Genomic DNA, 21,179 nt, shown 5'->3' with positions numbered 1-21,179 from the left:
ACAAAGGTCAACCATGCACTCGGTAATGGTGACCAGAATGGTTACCATTATCACCATTTAATTTACTTTTCTCTCTTTTTCTCCTCTCTTTCACCATGCCTGTGTGTGTCTCTGTGCCCGCCATTTACAGATCCTGATATAGTGAACGGGGTTTACTGGTCTGAGGCCCTGAATAAAGTGTTTGTAGATAATTTTGAAAGAGATCCAACGCTTATCTGGCAGTACTTTGGGAGTGCCAAAGGTTTCTTCAGACAGTACCCTGGTGAGTGCTGCCAATCTGTCAGTCTGCATGTGTGTGTGTGTGTGTGTGTGTGTGTGTGTGTGTGTGTGTGTGTGTGTGTGTGTGTGTGTGTGTGTGTGTGAGAGAGAGCATCCCATGGGAGCTCTCAACTGTCAGTGGAAAAAAAACTGATCAGAACAAATGATTTTGAATTACTAAAGGGGTAATTTGGCTAATGTTGTAATTTTACAGACCATCAGAGAGGATGCATATATACAGACTGCAATTAATCTGAATTTGCCAGAGTTGGTCTGCAGCCACACTCAGTAACATCTCTTAGATCCAGACGATGTTATCCAGACGGTTACGCTGATGTAAAACAGGCAGCCTGTTCAGTGTAGAGCTGTAGAGAAGCTGCAGTGATGAGAAATGGCTTTTGAGACTGTTAACAGATGTAGGCTTTATGTGATTAATGTATAACAGGAAATCTATAAAGGCCAAATGTTTCTCATCAGTTTTTTGCTAATATATGCATTCATGTTTTTATTACTCACTCCACAATACTGCTCTTTGTTTTGGGAACCCGTTGCATTAAATGAGGAAAGAAATTTACATAAGCAGATATTAACTTTTAATATTTTCAGTCTGATTGTTCAATTTTTTCTGGATTTTCTTAAATATGAAAAGACAAGCAAATTGTAGTGTTTTTGGTTTCTGTTAAAGAAACTAACTGAGAAGACAAATATATTTGTGTGTGGCTGTTGTTCAAGGCCAAACATCTGTGTGTTTTTCATGTCTTTTCATATCTCCACAAATAAATATCAAATTAAAATTTAATTAATTCACACCCAGATATCTTTTTAGACCTTTCAGTTTTTGCAGAGATGCGCAGTCTTTTAGTGTCATTGGTTTTTCAAGCACTGCAGCTTTTAAACTTTAAATAAATAGGTCTCAACAGCTATTTTGTGGTGAGTGTTTTCATCCTTAGATTAAACCAGATTTGATGAGCCTCGTGAGTCTACTGCATCAGGATGGTTAATGTGGGACTGACTCGAGATAAGCCACACTGAGTGTGTTCATCATAACGAGGGAACATGTTGCCCACTGCAACAATGCGGCTTGTAATGTCTTTTTAATAGTTTTTTGGCAACAGTAGCACTCAGTGGCTCAGAGAAATTCACCCATAGGCTAAATTTGATAGTGGGAGAGCTTTGTTTTTTCCCCCTCACAAATCTGGTGGCTTTAAAAATATAGTGCATTATCAGTCTTTTATGTAGATTCATGCAAGGTGAACACTGTATTTAACAAACCTCCCAATATGTAGCTTATTACACAATGCACTAAATGTCAGTCTTTATGATCTGTAACTGGAACAATGTAGTATGCTGTGTCTTACTGAAGAGCTTGACAGAACCTATATTTTGATTACTGTTACATGTTAAATATAACTTGTCAGTGTGCTTGTGTTTGCTCTCTGAAAAGCAATGTTATTTTATTACTTAAAAATTCTGCCAATTCTGATTTGTCTAAATCTGCCCCACAGGAGTTAAGTGGCATCCAGATGAGCATGGTGTCATTGGCTTCGACTGCAGAAATCGGAAGTGGTAAGCCTGAATGTACCTGAGAATTTTTGTACATCACACAGCTTATATAACCAGATTCTAGACGTCGTTAGTCTAATTGTCCGAGGAAGTGTGTAAGTCAGCTTACATATATATTCCTCTCTATTGCTGATGTGAGGATGTCGAAATTACTTAAAACAAGGGGTGATGTTTAAAAAGTTATTTTTTAGATCTTGACATCATCTGAAATTTCTTTAGCTGCAATTACATGTGAAGGTTTTGTGCCTTTGTAGCTTAACTGCTATTATTTGTAATGCACAATGAATGTAGTTACAGCAGATGGACTTGATGTGGGAAAACGAAGACACTAATTGCACTCATTTTTAAAGGCACCCATACTCCCAACTGACAGTTTTCCAGAATGTATCTTTACTTTTTTTGCACTAAAAAGAAAAAAAAATCACTTTGTTTATAATAGATGGGTTTTTCCTCGTCACTTTGGATTAAATTGAACTAGACAAGGTCCATAAATTAAAATATTTGATGCCCCTGCTTTAAGTGAACTCTGTCTCACAGGTACATTCAGGCTGCTACGTCTCCCAAGGATGTTGTGATCTTAGTTGATGTTAGTGGAAGTATGAAGGGGCTGAGGCTTACCATCGCCAGACAGACTGTTTCCTCCATATTAGACACACTGGGAGATGATGACTTCTTCAACATAATTGCAGTAAGTTAAAGTTGAAACAAACTATTTACTCCTTTAAATTAATGATTCTCATATTTCTCTGTAATCTCAGGCCCTCTCTGTTGCTTTAATGAACACATTTTTAGATGTTTCTACAATGTTCTTGTATTCGGCATAACTGGAGCGCAGTCATCCATGAAAAACAAAGATTGGTTATTTAAATCTCTTCTGTTTAAATGGTCGTTATGCTCCCACAGTATAATCAGGAGATCCACTATGTGGAGCCTTGTTTGAATGGTACGCTGGTCCGGGCCGACAGAACCAATAAAGACGTGAGTCCCTATTAAAACTAATGAATATGTGTCTCGCAGCAGGTCGAATTCATGCAGCTAAAGTTGAAAACTTCTTCTTCCACTTTTGTGGTTATGTGTTAGCATTTCCGTGAACATCTGGACAAGCTGTTTGCCAAAGGGATCGGACTGCTTGGTGACGCTCTGACTGAAGCGTTCATGATCCTGAGTGATGTAAGTTCCAGTAAAAAAAAAAACTGCGACTGACATTTAATGACAAATCTCTCTAACATTAAACCTCTCAGTCTATACTCAAATAAATTAACATATTACAAAGGAGGTGAAACAGCTTCTGATTTTCTGATTGCATTTTAATGTTGGATTATTAGCGTTTGTAATTTTATTTTAAAAAGTTTAATTCATTTATTGATTAATTTGACATGAAAGTAATGAATTTTTGCACGTGCTCACATAAGACAAATGCTTCTTTGTTCTCATTTAATTCAAGTGCTCCATTTGACCTGAACACAAGGGAAACTTTCATTTTACAAGCCACATTTGTTTTCACTGTCAGAATGTGCTCCAAGTACAACACCGAGCTAATCATAAAAAGTAGCACACTCTAGTCAAATATATTCGAGCATTTGGGAGGTGTGTCGCCCGTCGAAATGCTCCGTTGCAATCCCCGTTCCACCCTCCAAACACAGACACATCTATTCTGAACTGTGATTAATGGCTCTAATTAACGTCAATGATTAATAACGTGTGATTGGAACACAAAGAAGATAAGGCCAGGAGCCACGCCGCACTGCTTTTATCTCCCTGTTTTCAGGCAAGCTTTGGCAGTGCTGCTGAAGCTGAGGGAGCGCAGCTTTTACCTCTGCATTTGTCAGATTAATTAAAGCTCTGCAATGAATATGGTAATCAGGTAGCCCATAGCTTACCATCGAAATTCACTGTTACACCGCTGCACAGTGAATTAAGAATGCATCCTATCATAGACTGAATCACAGAGAAACTCTTTGCACTTGACAAGCTCTGCAGCATTTATACTGAGGCCTGGTGAGATGGATGAGAGTAAAGCTGAGAAGCACACGCACAAAATTGAACTGCTTTACAAAGCTTGTGATATGAAAGTACCATAAAACAGCAAGGACAAAAAACATTCTGCCAATACTAATTTATAATATATTTTCTGAAAAAAAGAATATGGATTTAACTTTTTAACAGCAAGACTTTAGAATTTATAAGAAATGGATGCTTGGCAGAAAATAAGAGCAAGTCAACAGCCTGAAAAGAGGAACAACCACAGGTGGAAGGGCATCCCGCAACATCTCAACTGAGCTTTCTGCAGGCATTTCTCAGAAAAGGCACAGGTCTAACTAATCAAAGTAACAAATTGGTGTTCTGATAATGTTCATCCTGGTTCACTGTCGCCACTCTCGTGTTTTACTTTTGACAGTTTAAAAGATCTCCTGTCAGCAAAAACACCCGATAAACTAAAAACATTTTTTAACATTCAGATGTGGTGGATGATCACGTTAGTCACTGCTTTCATTCTTTCCGTTTTCTAATATCAGACGAAACATTACCCAAAGTTACTCAATCAGAAGAGTTTGCTGTATGCTGTATGTTTCTAACTAATTTTTAATACCTGCACCTGCCAAGGGTTTCATCCTTTTTCTTGTTTTTCCTGACATAGAGTCATGCTGACCTCACACATACAGGCACAGTCTCTGTTTGTTGTCCTCCAATGACAACAGAATTGAAAAGATGCATATTATATGTTAAGAACAGGTGTGCCCAGCAGGGTTTGTCCTGTGATCTTGTCTCTTCGCACTCCTGTGGTTCTTCACATTTACACTGCTACAAGTCAATAAGCCACTTAATTACTGCACTGCATCTTCTTGCATCTGAGTCAAGTGTGCCACATTTTTCAGGTTTATTTACTTCAACATAATGCTAGTTCTATTTATTTCATGTGTAAATAACATCATAGATATTATTTGATTTTTCTTTTATGCTATGTTACTCTCATGCATTCTCCCCCTTGTACTTTAGTTCAATCAGACTGGTCGTGGCAGCGTGTGCAGTCAGGCCATAATGCTCGTCACAGACGGGGCAACTGAGATGTATGACGATGTTTTTGAAAAATACAACTGGCCAGAAAGAAAAGTGAGTCTTAACCGCTGTCTCTCGCTCCTTCTATTCGTCTCCATCACACTGTCTTTTCTGTCTAATTTTAAACTGTAAACATCACAGTTTTTTGCTTGCACTGCAGTTTTCTTGCATCAGGAAAAAATGTATATTTTACAATATGCCAGCCAGAGCTCTATTTGAGGAATTGGTTTCTTAATTCATTATCACTCGTGTAAAAATCGTTGTCAATATGATGTTTTTCAGTGTGTTGATGAATTACAGCTCAAGGAATAAAGCATGGGAAATTAATTATTTTCAAGGGCACTGCATGTACAAGCAGCTCAGGCTCAAAGGACTCTTACCCCTCTGCTGTGCTCTCCCCACACTTCTTTGTGGATTCAATACTGGGTTTAAAATCTTTTGTTGGTCTTTCTCAATAAGACCTAAATGCAGTTAAAATGAAATGAACTGCTGTGCAGCTCACAGAGCCATAAAAACAACAGCTAAAGGGCTTTTGTTCAGTCCTGTGAAGCATATGTGTGGGGCTTTTGGCAGAGCACCGGGCAGTGTTTGGCAGGGCACCCCCCCTTCATCCTACCCACCCACCCCGCAAATACACCCTCAGGGCTGCTATATGGCAGCCTTTCAGTGTTTTCTATATGCTTTCTGCTTAGCAAAGCATCTGGAGCCAATGAGCCGTACAGGTCTGGCAAAGTGTCACGCAGCGTTCTTCAGAAGGACAGTTGTACATGCCCCCATGCCCAAACCCTAACAAAGGAAAATTTATTTAATTTTAATACATAAACTCAAAAAAAGATGAAAAAATAAAAATAAACTAAAAAGAAAGGTGCAAAGATACTCTTTCCTCCTGAGAATTTAAAAAAACATATGGCTTCCTTCTTCTCCAGAACCAGATAGAATCAGGACAGGAAGATGAAGCACTGAGGAGATACATCACTTTGCATGTTTTTTTTTTATCCTTCTATCTCAAAAACTCTTGACATCTATGTGTCCTTTAAACAGGTCCGGTTATTCCCTTACCTGATTGGACGAGAGTCTGCGTTTGCTGATAACCTTAAATGGATGGCTTGTGCCAACAAAGGTTGGAGACTTTTTGATAAACACTTTCCAAGACAGCTTCGTATCAGAGTGTCAAACAAGGTCTGATGCTGCGCTTGTGTGCAATAATATGATAGATTAAGGATTTGTGGGATCTGTGCGGTTTGGACATGTATGTGTAGCTTTGTGTGTGTGTGTGTGTGTGTGTGTGTGTGTGTGTGTGTGTGTGTGTGTGTGTGTGTGTGTGTGTGTGTGTGTGTGTGTGTGCATGTATATGCATGTGCTTGCTCAGACTCTTTTTGCCAAGAGGCAATGAAGTGGCACTTGGGAGGGTCAGAGGTCAATCTGCTCTAATCCCTCTTCCTGTCAGTGTCTTCCTCTTGGCTGCTCACTGCTGATGGCTCCCTCGCGTCAACGCTCCAGATGAGTGCCCTCTGGAAGGGAAAGTCACAGCCAGGAAAACAGATCACATAGGGATTGTGGAATGACAAGCCACAAACCTCCTTCCCATACAGGCCACCGCTGCGTTATAACCCAACATGTCTGATATAAAACATTGTCAGCAACAGCAGGAGGTGACACTCAGTTTAAACAGAAACACTGGCTCTGTGCAATCCAGCAGAGACATCAGCAGGAGGGTCGTAGTGTACTTTAACACTGTTTTGAGGTACTTTCTTTTGGTTTGGAACCATATTTGAATTAAAAGCTATTTTAGACTTAATTTTAATATAACCAGTAGAAGTTTTAAAACACATCAATGTGTAATAATAGTCAAATAATATGGAATATATACACAAAATATTTGAGAGATACTGTTTTGTGCAATCTTATATTTTGCTTACATTTCTGTTGACATCAGTGAAGACAGTGAGTTCAAAGCTGTGCCAGTTTTCCTGGAAATGTTGAAATGTGACAGCTGGGATAGGGTTCAGTCACCCCACGACCCTGAAATTTAGAAGTAGCTATTGAAATGGATGGATTGATGGATATACGTTGGGTTGTTAAGTCACTGGTTAGAAAGTCCTTTAAAAACTCCACACGATGGGTATTATGAGCTGATTTAAATGTGCAGTACGTTGAAATTGTATTACTTTTAGGATTCAGAATTCTTTTCTTTTTTTGTGCACCACATCACATTAACAAATCAAATAGAATTGAAATATTAATAGTGTTAATTGTGTGAATAAAAACATACAAAAATATATATAATAATTTTATTATAAGAAGTTTTAATATAAATTTAAAATATTATTTTTTGCATTCATAAATGGACTTAGACTGAAGACCATCCCCAGTGGTGTCCTTACATTTCATTTGTCTAAGGATGGTGATGAGTTTACACACTAGTGATCTGTAATATCTTTTAAACTTATCTCTCCTCTAACCTAGATAATGTTAGCACAATTTGGATTTAACCTCACACCAAAAGAGTAGGGCTAAATTGTTAGAAATCAAACGAGTGGTGAAGGGCTGACAAACGAAGCCAAACACGCTGTGTGGGAGGAATGTGTTGCTGCTGCAGTGAACGAAGTGGGGCAGAGGGCAAAACTGCAAAGTTTATCTCAGACTTGGACGCACATATAACTCAAACACTCCCACCTAACCATCAGGTAACTCAGTAGCACTTTCTGTCACAGCTCAGTAATAAAGGGGAAATAGTAGGGTAACAATGGGGAAACAAGAGAGTAAAAATGTGGTAATTTCTAAGTTATTACTATGCAATTACCAAAGTAATAACTACATAATATTCAAGTAATAGCATGGTAGCAGCAGTGGTTACAGTTGAGTAATAGTACTCTGAAATTTATGTAACAGGATAATAAGGGCCCCAAAACTGGGGTAACAATGTGGACATACAGCTCTGTGGACATACAGCTCTGTGATAAAGTGGTAATAGTAGGGTAACAAGAAAGAAATAATGTGGACATTTCTAAGTTATTACCACTCAAGTACCCAGGGTAGTTTCTGTGTAATAAGCAGGAAACAGAGCTGCAAAATGCAAAACTGCCTGTTTCTCTTTAATAACATAAGATTATCCTATTAAAGCAAACTTAAAGAAGTGAGGCTATTACCTGGAAATATCTCAGGTAGTTTCTGTATAACAGGCAGAAAACAGAGCTGTAAAATGCAAAACTGCTTGTTTCTACTTAATAACATATTAATAGCCAGGTAATAACCTATTAAAACTCACTTAAAGAATAGTAATGACTACCAGGAAACACCTGTGGTGGTTTCTGTGTAATAAGCAGGAATTTAATACTATGGTCATGATAGTGGATTAAAAAAAGCGTCAGGAAGTCTGGAATGAACTGGAAACACTTGTGCAAAATGTTAATAATTAAGTTTAAAAGAATAACACATATGAATACATTAGATTCATACGGGAATATGGAGGACCCTCCCTAACGGCATAGTTTATACATGGATGCTCTGCTTAGTAAGCTGTGATTTTCTACATCATCTGTTGTTAAGATGAAAATTCCTGTAGATCCATTTTATGAATGATTGTTCATTGATGTGTTTGGCAAACTTGGAGTTTTCACATTATTTTTAACTTTACCTCAGTAAAGGAACTGTTTTTCCAACCACAATATGTAAGTTTTACATTTGATTTGCAGTGTTAAATAGTCTAACCACATGTTGGGCTGTTCTTTAATGAGTTTATGGATCACGTCCTTCCTCTTGCAGAAGTGTGTTTGCTGTGATTGTGGGTTAATGTGTGTGTGTGTGTGTGTGTGTGTGTGTGTGTGTGTGTGTGTGTGTGTGTGTGTCATTGCAGGATATTTTAGTCAAATCTCAACCTTAGCTGATGTTCAGGAGAACGTCATGAGATATCTTCATGTCATGAGCCGCCCAAAGGTTATTGATCATGAGCACGACACAGTGTGGACTGAGGCTTACGTGGACAGTGCTGTAAGTATATCTTAAGTATTGTACATTAATGAATATTACTGGTTCATTATTCAAGTATACACTAGTTTTCTGGTGTGAAAGCGTTCTTCATAAAATACCTGAGCATCAGAAATAAAGCAACAGATTTGTCGAACTGTCTGCTTCAAAAACATTTAAATGCTGTATTCTGTTGCTGTCCTACATGATATGACGATGTGAGGTTTTCATGCCTTTTTGTCCAGCTCTTGTACTGTAGAATGAGTATTCACATGTGTGGATCTGCTCTCTCATCATTACTCCTCATGCTGCTGGAATGATTCCTCATTATGAGCTTCATTAATCTGCATGGATTTTCCCCCCAGTGTGCATCTGTGTCCACAAAGTCGATGCAGAATATGCAGATTTTATTTCACTGATGATTCAATCCTTGTGTATCTCTTCTTCCCCATCAGCTTTCCCTGGCCCACAAGGTATGTCAGCAAAGTTTTCATTTTCTTGTGCAAGAACTGGCCTTGTGCTGTGGACCTGATTCTGAAGTAGGACCAGAAAAGGCATCATGGGCAGGATATAAAAAAAAGTTTTTAGTCAATATCAGCCAATACAAGTCATATTGTATGAAGCAGAAATGACTTGAGAGGTTAAATAGCTGGCCATTGTTTCTTGCCCTTCGACATCATGCTTCAATGGGGGGGTTGCTCAGAGGGGCACAAACAGCAGAGGAGCATTTATTGTCTTTCTTTCCAATATGGAGGCAATAAGCATGCACACACTAAAACACACACACTCTCCCTTTCACACGGACATACACATTTACACACACATACAGAAAGGGTTTGGAGATTGTCCTCTGCAGTGTGTGCTCTTGTATCTCAGCCTCAGACACACCATTCATCATTCTGTGGATCATTGCACTTTATCTCCTAAAGCCCATAATAAAACTGACACTGGAGGAGAGACCAAGAAAGAAGGAAAGAAGGAAAGAAGGTAGAGAGCGAGAGCGATGGAGGTGTCCATTGCTGTACCTGTGTGCGTGTGTTTGTAAGGACTAAAGCAGGCCAGTTTTCTCTTCCATTGTGTACTGTGATGAATTTAAGGAGCCTCCATTCTTCATTTTGTCAAGCCAGCTTGTACACACAGCAGTTCACAGCTCGTTGGCTTCATATATACATGCAAACACACACACACACACACACACACACACACACACACACACACACACACACACACACACACACACACACACACACACACACACACACACACACACAAACTGAACATCAACCACGCTCATGCACAAACACAGACACAGGCATGCTCAGCTGTACCGTTTCACAAGGTGAGGGAATAGCAGACCTACTTTAACGGTGCTCATGTGCTGATGTCAGCCTTTATCCCCCTGACCACATGAGCCTCACATGGTTCAGGTCTGACAAGATAAAGGCTTTAACCAGCCTCAATTCATTTTTGTAATTCTTCAGGACCGTTTGGATGCTGCAGTTATATATTATGTGGAGGAAATAAATTCTGCTCCTGCCTTTCACATCAGTCTAGTGTTACGCATTCAATAAATACATTAATAACACATTTATATGGAACTTGGGCTTATTACCAATTAACTACTTTATTGGGTGGTTCAGATGTATTGTTTTTACATAATCTGTGTCATTAATATAATTTTGCAGGACTTTAGGTACTGCTGATAAACAAAATGTGTCAATGGTAAGGACACGCAGCGTGCTTTGTATGTAACTTGTCTTAAAATGAATCAAATGTGAAGAAAGTTTAATTAAAGTTTTATGTTCTGTGGATGAATGCATTGTTGGTTCCTGTCAGTTTCAGAGCTTTTAATTAAATTACTTAAATTAAAAAAGGAAAAGTTATTTTAATTATGTTTGATTACCAGAGCCTATCTAGGGGAGAGAGTTTTTTTCAATACAGTTTTTCTTCCCTTGCTTTATTATTGCAAATAATAATGTCCTGTTTTGCTTTTTTCTGTCTTTTTTTTTCAGTTGAACGACAAATCAGGCCCAACTTTAACAACTACAGTGGCCATGCCTGTCTTCAGCACAAAGAATGAAACTGTGAGTCAATCATATCATTTATTAGCTAGTTACTAGGTGTTTTGATGATTAAATTTCACATAGCGGCTGTGTGTTATGTCTCTGTGGGTGAGATCAATCACTATATGTGGCTGTAGAACATCCCCTGATGTTCAAATCTTCTATTTTAAGGAGCAGCCAGTCAGAAGAAAGTTGTTTTAAAAAGGGGAAGGAAGGTGCTCAAACTGCTTGTTTTAGGGTCCTGGATAAACTTAGAGGCTTTGTAAAGCTCTGGTATTGATAAATAAAGATTATTTTTAATCTGGAAATTGTGAAAAAGCTATTCTAATTGGGTTCAGGCATATAAATGTAGGCTGATGAACATAATAGGTCCACCTTAAATCTATATGAATACAAGGCATTTATCAAACTATGGCTTCTCAGGTGTAAAAATTCTGACAAAAAGACATTTTTTTATCTAAACTTTTGAAAAAATTAACAATAAAGAGAAAGTGAAATAAGATTGTGAGCACCAGAACTTAGTATTTTTCTTTCTGACTTTATTTTCTGCCTAAACCTTAAAAACACTCCTGGTGGACTAAATTACCAAACTGACAAGCAACAGTGAAAAGCCGCTTCTCTTTCATTTAAATTCTGCAAAGACTAAACTTACTTTTTCATACTATAAACACCTTTTACTAAAGCAATGATATCCTCCCACTGCTGGGTGACTGAATATTAAATGCAGTTTTTATCTAAAGTTGTGTATGTGTTTTGAATCTTTTCATGCAGAAGAACCAGGGTATTCTGTTGGGGGTCGTAGGAACAGACATCCCTCTGCAGGAGCTGATGAAGCTCATCCCCAAACATATGGTACAATCAGCTGTCTTGGGCTAGATTAATGTATTCATATGCATATTTTCATTCTGCCTTAAGTATCTCATTTTCTGTCTCTAGTTAGGGATCCATGGATATGCATTTGCCATCACAAACAATGGCTACATCCTGATACATCCGGACCTCAGGCCTTTGGTAACTCACTTTCTTAGCATTACTTTTACACCTGAACATTCTCACAGCATTCCCTGACTTGACCCTATTTTTCCTTTTTTTCTTTTGTCCATGCTATTGTATGCATAACCAAAAATATGAACCTCCCACGAGGGTACGCAGAGACAAATGTGTTATCTGGCTAGGAGGCTACATGGGCTCGTATAGTCTGTAATCCCCACCTTTTCCTTTGATGTATGCATGCAGGGATAAAGGCCATTCATAGGGCTGGCTGGCCTGAGATTTCCCAGAGGTAACTTAACACTCGCTGGCAGAGATCACAGCCGCTCGCCCTGGCACCGTTGGTTCCTCGGGAGCTATGGCTGTGCTAGTGGATCTGTGTGTGCCAGTGTTAGTGCTATTCCTCTCTGTGCAACTGTGTATGCGTGTGTGTGTTGGTCTGTGTTGGTTCTTTGTGTCTCTTTGTGGCTAAAACTGTGCTGTGGTCGTAGTCATTGACTTGTTGTTTCATGTGGATCGAGACTACATTCAGTAGCAAAGTTTGACATGTAAAGTTTAATGCATTGATGTAGAGTTGTTTGAGCGTGGATTTTCTATCAATCATATTAATTATTTTTAATTTACCTGACAGTGTTCATTTCACAGTCGATTTGTTAAATAATTACTCAGCAAAACCTCAATAACTGCTCTTGATAAATAAGAGTAGGTCTTAATTTTGAAAGTTCAACATGAAAGACAGATTACAGTGAAAAATAATGATTTCTAAATTGATTTATTTCCTTAATATCTGGCTCATGCATTTGAAAATTATGTCTTATGCGTATGTTTAACAGATGAATAAGGATAGATAAGCTGACATGTTTAGCTATTAGTTCAAATAAAATATTATTACACTAAAGAGGTCACTAAGTTGTGCACGATGTGTTCCTCTATGCAGTATCAGGAGGGTCAGAAGAGAAGGAAGCCCAACTACAGCAGTGTGGATCTCTCGGAGGTGGAATGGGAAGACAAAGATGGCATAGTATGTACCAAAATTCATAGTTTTAAGCCTTTATGTTTAGTAGAATATGAACCACTAAATGTGTTTGGATCTGCAATATTAAGCAAATCAGTGACTTCATTACACACTGTGTAATTACACATTTATTACTTTGTTCAGTAATGGCGAAGGTTTCTATTAGATCAAATTAGCATACGAATTGCCATGGCGCGATTGCTCAGTTTTCTGCAACACAGTCCAATTGCATTGAAATTCAGCACCGGCTGGTAGTATGATCAGTGACCCAACCTTGCCCTCTCTGCTTTATCTTCTAGCTACGCAATGCTATGGTGAACAGGAGGACAGGGACCTTCTCTATGGAGGTGAAGAAGACTGTGGATAGAGGGGTGAGGCTGCAGATAAAGACGCTTAGTGTCTCCATAACAAATGAGAATGTTCTCTTTGTTGTCTCTGAACTGAGGGAATGAATCTGTTATTCTTTCAGAGGCGTGTGCTAAAGATGCACAATGACTATTACTACACTGACATCAAAGGAACTCCATTCAGGTGGAAGAAAAGTTTTATTACATTCATAAATGACTTTCTGTCAGTTTATGTGTCACTTCTACTCAAACGTTGACTGACTCAGTGTAATGTTCTTCTCGGTGCGTGCCTCTAGTGTCGGAGTAGCTCTCTCAAGAGGTCACGGAAAGTACTTCTTCAGAGGAAATGTGTCACTCGAAGCAGGTACTCCGCTCTTTGATTTACACTTTTAAGTCTGAATACTTCACATTGCATGAAAAAATGGCTTGTGATGAAGATCTTACTTGGTTAGTATCCTGTAGTGAGTATCCTGAGAATGTGGCATTTACAGGAAATATATAAAACCAGGTTATTTATATCCATTTATACATGGGTTTTTGTACCAACACAACAAAGTAAGACGTTTACATCAGCAACACATAACCACATTTCTCTAATAATACAAATACTTGCACATGTAAATTTACTCTGTGTTTCAGTCATTGCAGACCGGCATTGCTGAAGCGTTACTGACTTGTGTTTTTCAGGGCTCCGTGATCTGGAACAGCCAGATGTCGCCCTGGCAGACGAATGGTAACGCAGGGGTTATGGGAGTGGGCATTCATGCGTTATGTAGGTTACCCTTTTGTGATCACCAGGGATCCTGAGGCCTGTGGTGTGACAGTGTGGCTCTTTTTGGACGCAGGACCTACTGCAACATAGAGGAGGAGCATGAACATCGTCACCTGACCCAGATTCAAGCTATCAAACTCTTCATGACAGGCCGCAGACCGCACCTCAAATGTAAGACATAAAGTAACACATAAGCTAGTCATAGTTATTAGCCTGTTATTTCTGAAATGCAATTATCCTATCAAGTGTGAACAATGAAGATAAAAATATGTTGAATGAGATGGATATATAGTTAATCAGACCCAGGTTATCCTCTGATGTTACAGGTGACAGAGAGCTGATCCAGGAGGTGTTATTTGATGCTGTGGTCACTGCTCCACTCGAGGCCTATTGGACTGGATTGGCTCTCAACAAGTCAGAGTAAGAATCTTTAGGTACATCTTCCTGAGATGAAGTTGTGAATAAAGCATTAATAATATGATTATTATTACATACCAAACTATCACAAGATTGCTTGCAATTCATCTGCACTCTTAAATGTCACTGTAAATGAAGGGTGAAGGGTTCCTACAGAAGCCCAGCAGGTTTGCTGGGTAAATACTGACATCTTTTGTTTTGTTTATTTATTAGGGAGGCACAGATTTTCTTCCTGAGGTCTGCATTTAAAAGCATTGATTAAAAAAACATTGCATTCCACATTTAAACACATAAAGATTATGCTCAACACATATGTTCAATAAAAGAACATTAAAAAAACACAAGATTATAGAAGTTAAAAAAAGGAAAAAAAAAAAACCCAAACTCAAAATTATGAAATGCAATTTCTTTATTTTAATTATAAAACAATATGATTTATTTGATTTTAGTGTTCATTTAATCAGTCACAGTGGTATATATTACTGTGCATTTAAAAAAATTTGTGGTTGCCTCGGGGAGTTAAAAACAGCCATCTGGTGGCATGTGTACACGATGCTAAATTAAGTTTTAATTGACTATGCTGATATGATGGATTGCAAAACTTTCCATGTTGCAAGTAGGAGTGCAGCAATTATCCAGTTGCCATTTTTTACCAGCAAAGTCAGAAGTGCTGTTTGTGTTAGTACCATATGCACAATGATGATTCGATGTAGCTGAGGTTTGATCACTTTAATACTTTAGAAGCATTTACCCAAATATGAAGTTAATTATTAGTAGTGTTTATAAATCTCTGGCACATTATGAAATTATTTAATTCTAAATAACATATCTTTTGTTCAAATTATGCATACCTTAAAAAGATATGCCTTGTAAGACTCAATACATCTGTATCAATGCAGTTTTTGACTAATATAGCTGAAGCTAATTTACCTTTTCATCAACTATTACACAGTTACAGGATATATAACACTTTGAATCCTAGTAATATGTGTAAGATGTCTATGCATGTTTGCAACTGATGATAATTTCTTTTTGATAAAGCTGCTGAATATTTTTTGTCACAAATTAATTTAATAATTTTGCCTATAAAATATCAAACTAAATGCACCAGAAGTCATATGTGAATAATTACATGGATAAATAAAAAGCAATCAAGTATGAACTTAATAAGAACATCTGTGTTAAGTTAACTTTTATGTAAAAATACCCAGTTCATCAAATACTGTATTCAAAGAGAAATTTAAATTACATGCTGCGTTGTATCAGTCACAAATGTTCAGGGAAAGCATGTAAACTCAAAGCGCAGGTGTGTTTTTGTGGCATGCACTCACTGCTCTAAAATTGATCAACAGAAACTCAGACAAAGGAGTGGAGATTGCTTTTCTGGGAACACGTACGGGTCTTTCGAGAACCAACCTGTTTGTACCCGTTGATCAGCTCTCCAATAGGTGAGTGCCACCGCTCAACGTTTCTCTAACCATTCCTTACAGCGTGAGGTGAGGCTGTGATTGTGCTTGATGAATCTAATCCTTTGCTCTTCACCTCAGTTTCACTCTGTATGAATCCCCAGAGATTTCCTGACAGCAGAGGACAAGGAGGGTGTGTTTAATGCTGATCACTTCCCTCTGTGGTACAAGAGAGCAGCAGAGCAGGTTCCCGGCACGTTTGTCTACTCCATCCCCTTCAGCACAGGTATACAGAACATTATGAAGTGTGAAATATCAGCTCTATGAGCCTGTACAAAAATGTACAAAACATGAGTTTATCTCCACAGTGCTGGTAAATTTTCCTGTATCTTCTAATATACAAGTTCATCTCAATGCAGCATTGCACACTGTACATTTTGCAAATTCATTTGGTTGCTGTAGGCATTAACTTGTCTTTCTACGTCTCTCTCTCTGTTATGGACTGTGGTTTTTACTGGTGGGATGCTCATCTCCCTCACAGCTTTCCTGCCGTTAATGTGGCTCACGTGCTGTCTACTATCTGGAGGGTAGAGATCTCAGTTTCCTTCTCCGAGACATTTGCCCCCCTTTCCCCTGTTAATAATGACTGTATCCAGCCAGGCTTTACCATCATAACCTGAAATGTTCTGTCACAGAACCCATTTCCGAAATATTATAGTCATCTGGCTGCAAAAAAGACCAGACTGAACTCCATTACTAGGTTTATTGCGAGTTTGCTGGGTAAAGGGTGCCATCTAGTGAGCAGAAACTATAACTTGAGCTGTATTTATCTCCTTTTCTCCTCCAGCTTTAGAAAATAAAAGTGTGGTTTTGGCCAGCACAGCAATTCAGCTCCTCGATGACAGGAAATCTCCAATTGTTGCTGGTAATAAGTTCTGTCATATCATTATCATTAGTTTCTAGCTGCACTTATGTCCAAGCTCACTTTTGCTTGCACTTGCTCTCAGCTGTAGGGATCCAAATGAAGCTTGAATACTTTCAGAAGAAGTTCTGGACTGCCTGCAGACAGGTAACAACACACCAAGTGTCACAACAGTTTTACATACAAAAGTGAGCCTCATGATTATGCATGAAACTAACCTGTCCTTTATATGCTCAGTGTACAGCCCTGGATGGAAAATGTAGCATTAGCTGCGATAATGAGGTAAGAAAGCTTCTTTATTCTGACTTGAGGAGTACTGAAAGGTATTAGAAGAAAATATGACTATGATCTTTATATCCACATTTCAAACAGGACATCAACTGTTATCTCATTGACAACAATGGATTTATTCTTGTTACAGAAGAACAGTCTCAGGTACTGTGTGCAACTAAACTACATCACAGGACCAGTTTTGCCTTGAAGAACGTGTTTCTTTTTAATAAAATACTCATCTTTTTAGATTTTGACCTTCCTTTGTCCAGTGTTAATATTTCTGTTTTTGAAAAACACAAATTTAGATATAAATTTAAAATATATTGAATTCCTCTATTACATATTTAGGCATAGAAAGTTTCTTTATTTTTCTATATTTATTCATTCAGTTCTTCCTTTAAAGGGTTTCCATTGAGTCTTGAAATGCATTAGTGTCACTCTTACAGTGGGAAATATCAAAGTGGAAGAGTGAGCTATGCATTTACCACCTTAGAAAATCCCAAAGACACTCAGTAACATCTGGTAATATAAGTGCTCTACATTGTATGTATCAGAGCATTCACATTAACTTTAGCTGCAGACCAAGAACAAATAGCTCCGGCTTCCTGTACTGCAATAACTACACAACTTTTAGCAGCTGATCAGGTCTCAGTGGTTACCACCTCACTGTGGTAGACGCTATTTATGTACTGATGCCCTAAAAAGCCAGCTTGCATCTCATGTTTCTTTGTGAATGCTTAATGCTGCTTAAATAAAGCATGACATAAACACACTTAATTTCAAATTAAAATCTTTTTTCATGCTTTCTGGTGTGCTTTGACATCTTTTCTCTCTCAGACAGGACTTTTCTTTGGAGAGGTGGAAGGTGCTGTTATGAACAAACTGCTACAAATGGGATCCTTTAAAAGGTTTGAGACACAGTTAAACATCTGGTTGAGCTTTAACCTAATAAATTAAACTCAAAGGCTAAAAAGCATGATGTTATATATGACAATAAGGCACATCTTGACTTTAAGCAGCTATCCCCACCAACACGCCACACCAGTTTTGAACTTTGTTTGTGCGAACTCGCCACTCGCCTTCGCTGTTGTGTGCGATTGTTTATTGGCCCCTGAAATATAATAAGGAGTTTTTATCAGAGTTCTCAGCGTTTCTTGCTAACTGTGCATCACGGTATGACCAGATCCTTCTGAGCGGTGATTTTAATCTACACGTCTGCTGCCCGGGGAAGCCCCTGGCCAAGGACTTTCTGGACTTAGTGAACTCTTTTAATTTTGTTCAGTCTGTTAAAGGTGCCACTCAAGAACGTGGTCACACACTGGACTTAGTTTTGTCACATGGTTTATCTGTCTGTAACTTACTTGTCGAGGATGTGGTATTCTCTGACCATATGCCTATTTTATGTGACATTGTTCTTTTTAATCCTATTGGTAAACGGGCTGTACCTGTTCGATGTTATCGTGCTTTTGGCTTAAATACTGCCGAGCGGTTTTCCATATTGTTTGACCAACTTATGTCTTATCCTCCTGAGTTGTCCACCTCAGATGGATCATTTTCTTATTTGGATTCTGCTTGTAAATCTGTCCTCGATGTTGTTGTTCCTTTAAGATTCAGACAGTGCAAGCCCAAGGCTAGTCCTTGGCTAACTGATTTTACCAGCGCCGCTAGAAAAGAATGTAGGAGATGTGAAAGATGGTGGAAAAGGGATAGGCTCTATGTCTCTCTGGAAGCTCTTAAGACTAGCTGGAAAGTCTATCAGAGAGCAGTAAAGGCTGCCAAGGACTTCTATTTTTCTCAACTTATTGCTTCCAGCTCGCATAACCCTTGTGTATTGTATAACACTATAAATTCTGTACTTAATACAGAAGGTTATGTTCTTTTGCACTCTTCTGCGGTTATGTGCAATAAGTTTCTTAATTATTTTGTGGACAAGGTTGCTAGGTTGAGACCTCCGACTCTATCTATTGCTGACCCAGCCATGCATGGTTCTTGCTCAGGTTTGTTTTCTGCTTTTTTACCAATTGTTTTACCTGATTTAGAGAAACTGTGTTGAAATCTAAGCCGTGTGGCTCTCCAAATGATGTTGTTCCTCCCCACTTTCTCAAAAAGGTATTTCCTACCATCGGACCACACATTCTGAACATGATGAATACTAGTCTTTTGTCTGGTCAAGTACCTAACGAGTTTAAGCATGTAGTCATACATCCTTTACTTAAGAAACCAGGCTTAGACAGCTCAGTCATGTCAAATTTTAGACCCATCTCTAAGCTTCCCTTTCTGAGTAAGATCCTGGAAAGGATTGTTTATACTCAGTGGATGGACTATTTGAATGACTCTCTATCTTTCAGTTCGGATTTAAGCCTTTTCACAGTACGGAGACAGCCCTCGTAAAAGTTATGAATGACATTCTGATAGCGACAGACTGTGATAAATATGTAATGCTTGTCTTGTTGGACATGACCGCTGCATTCGACACAGTGGATCACGATATGCTGATCTCCCGCTTACAGCACTGTTTGGGAATTTGTGGTTCGGCACTTTTGTGGTTAAAATCTTATCTCTCAAACTGGACTTTTTGCGTTAAGTTGGGGTCTGCTTCATCCTCTGTGGCCCCTTTGCTTTGGGGTGTGCCACAGGGATCTGTTCTTGGGCCATTATTGTTTTCGCTGTATCTTCTGCCTCTTGGTGCGATATTTGGAAAATATAAAGTGTCATTCCATCTATATGCAGATGCCAGCTTTATTTACCTTTTAGTCATTCTGATAGTCTCCCAAGTCGACCTCTGAATGCCTTAGTGAAGGTAAAGCATGGATGGCAAAAAGTTTTTTAAATTTTAATGATCATAAGACGGAAGCGATCTTATTGGGCCAAATCGTTTTTCTGATGCTCCAGATGTTGATCTTGCCGCTTTGACTTCCCAATTAAAGACTTCAATCACAAATCTCAGAGTAAAAATTGATTCTGCACTTACCATTGATGGTAATGTGAACGGGGTGGTAAAATCAACATTCTATCACCTCAGACGTCTATCGAAGGCTAAGCCCTTTCTTTCCAAGTGTGACTTGGAAACTGTTATTCATGCCTTTATTACTTCACGTTTGGACTTTTGCAATTCCCTTGTAACAGGGGTTGGGCAGGGCACTTTGTCATGCTTGCAACTAGTGCAAAATGCTGTGGCATGATTTTTAACTGGCAGAAGGAAATTCGACCACATCACTCCGGTTTTGGCCTCTCTACATTGGCTTCCTATTGAATTTAGGATCTGTTTTAAAGTCCTTTTATTGGATGTTAAATCTCTAAATGGTCTGGCACCTGTTTATTTGTCTGATTTGTTGAAGCCCCATGTCCCCATTTGTTTGCTTCGGTCAGCTGAGCAGCTGTTGCTTTCAGTCCCTGTTGCTTTGAAATACTCTTCCTCTCCATATTAGACAAACTACATCAGTCCCAGTTTTTAAGTCCAGATTAAAAACCTATTTTTACTCCCTGGCTTTTAACTCTGTGGGTAACTGACATTTTTATTAATTTTATTGCTATGTTTGGTTTTTGCTATTTTATTACTATTTATATTTATATTGTACAGCACTTTGGTCTACCTGGTGTGTTTTTAAAGATCTATATAAATAAACGATGATGATGATATCGGATGCTTATTAAGATCTTCACTGTGGTGTGTGTGTTTCAGGATCACTCTTTATGACTACCAGGCCCTTTGCAGAGAGTATGCTGGGAGCAGTGACAGTGCACGCACTTTGTCAGATGTAAGTGTGCAACAGACAGCGTTTAGAGAAAGAGAAGTAAAAGGATATTTATAATCTGTGGTTCACAACATCTACATCTGTATATGTCCTCAAACTAAACCACTGGCCATATACATATTTCAGTTTGTGGTTATCATTTGCATGCTGCTGATGCATGTTGAACAAGTGGAAAATGAACTACAGTATTTACAACAATCAATACAAAACAAAGCAAATAAAAAAGCTGACCTTATCTTTTCTTTGTCTTTTAGCCATTTTCTGTAGTTAAATGGCTTCTGACTGAACTTGTCATGTAAGAATTTTAATAAAATATTTGTTTAGTATGGTTTACTCTGTTCTCATAACTTTCATCATAAATGCTGATTATGTTTT

The 21,179-nt window shown here is 38.4% G+C and overlaps 1 protein-coding gene across 1 annotated transcript in view; it reads left to right on the top strand.

The window, feature by feature from the left end:
* The window catches only part of cacna2d3 (calcium channel, voltage dependent, alpha2/delta subunit 3), a 36,379-nt gene that overhangs the window by 12,992 nt on the left and 2,208 nt on the right, over positions 1–21,179 (top strand). The window contains exons 6-33 of the mRNA XM_039612241.1: positions 131–262; positions 1,764–1,824; positions 2,359–2,509; positions 2,725–2,799; positions 2,902–2,991; positions 4,819–4,932; positions 5,920–5,998; positions 8,735–8,868; positions 9,300–9,317; positions 10,857–10,928; positions 11,679–11,759; positions 11,844–11,918; positions 12,835–12,918; positions 13,212–13,283; positions 13,382–13,443; positions 13,556–13,623; positions 13,947–13,992; positions 14,105–14,202; positions 14,358–14,451; positions 15,801–15,896; positions 16,019–16,159; positions 16,718–16,779; positions 16,862–16,923; positions 17,014–17,058; positions 17,149–17,211; positions 17,887–17,957; positions 20,732–20,807; positions 21,059–21,099. Of these exons, the coding sequence (XP_039468175.1) occupies positions 131–262; positions 1,764–1,824; positions 2,359–2,509; positions 2,725–2,799; positions 2,902–2,991; positions 4,819–4,932; positions 5,920–5,998; positions 8,735–8,868; positions 9,300–9,317; positions 10,857–10,928; positions 11,679–11,759; positions 11,844–11,918; positions 12,835–12,918; positions 13,212–13,283; positions 13,382–13,443; positions 13,556–13,623; positions 13,947–13,992; positions 14,105–14,202; positions 14,358–14,451; positions 15,801–15,896; positions 16,019–16,159; positions 16,718–16,779; positions 16,862–16,923; positions 17,014–17,058; positions 17,149–17,211; positions 17,887–17,957; positions 20,732–20,807; positions 21,059–21,099 (2,263 nt within the window). The remainder of the gene's footprint in view (positions 1–130; positions 263–1,763; positions 1,825–2,358; positions 2,510–2,724; positions 2,800–2,901; positions 2,992–4,818; positions 4,933–5,919; positions 5,999–8,734; positions 8,869–9,299; positions 9,318–10,856; positions 10,929–11,678; positions 11,760–11,843; positions 11,919–12,834; positions 12,919–13,211; positions 13,284–13,381; positions 13,444–13,555; positions 13,624–13,946; positions 13,993–14,104; positions 14,203–14,357; positions 14,452–15,800; positions 15,897–16,018; positions 16,160–16,717; positions 16,780–16,861; positions 16,924–17,013; positions 17,059–17,148; positions 17,212–17,886; positions 17,958–20,731; positions 20,808–21,058; positions 21,100–21,179) is intronic.

The sequence above is a fragment of the Oreochromis aureus genome, linkage group 5 (genome assembly GCF_013358895.1).
Source record: "Oreochromis aureus strain Israel breed Guangdong linkage group 5, ZZ_aureus, whole genome shotgun sequence".
NCBI classification, from domain to species: domain Eukaryota; kingdom Metazoa; phylum Chordata; class Actinopteri; order Cichliformes; family Cichlidae; genus Oreochromis; species Oreochromis aureus.
The sequence above is the reverse complement of the archived record's forward strand: the minus strand, read 5'-3'. Positions and strand labels throughout refer to the sequence as shown.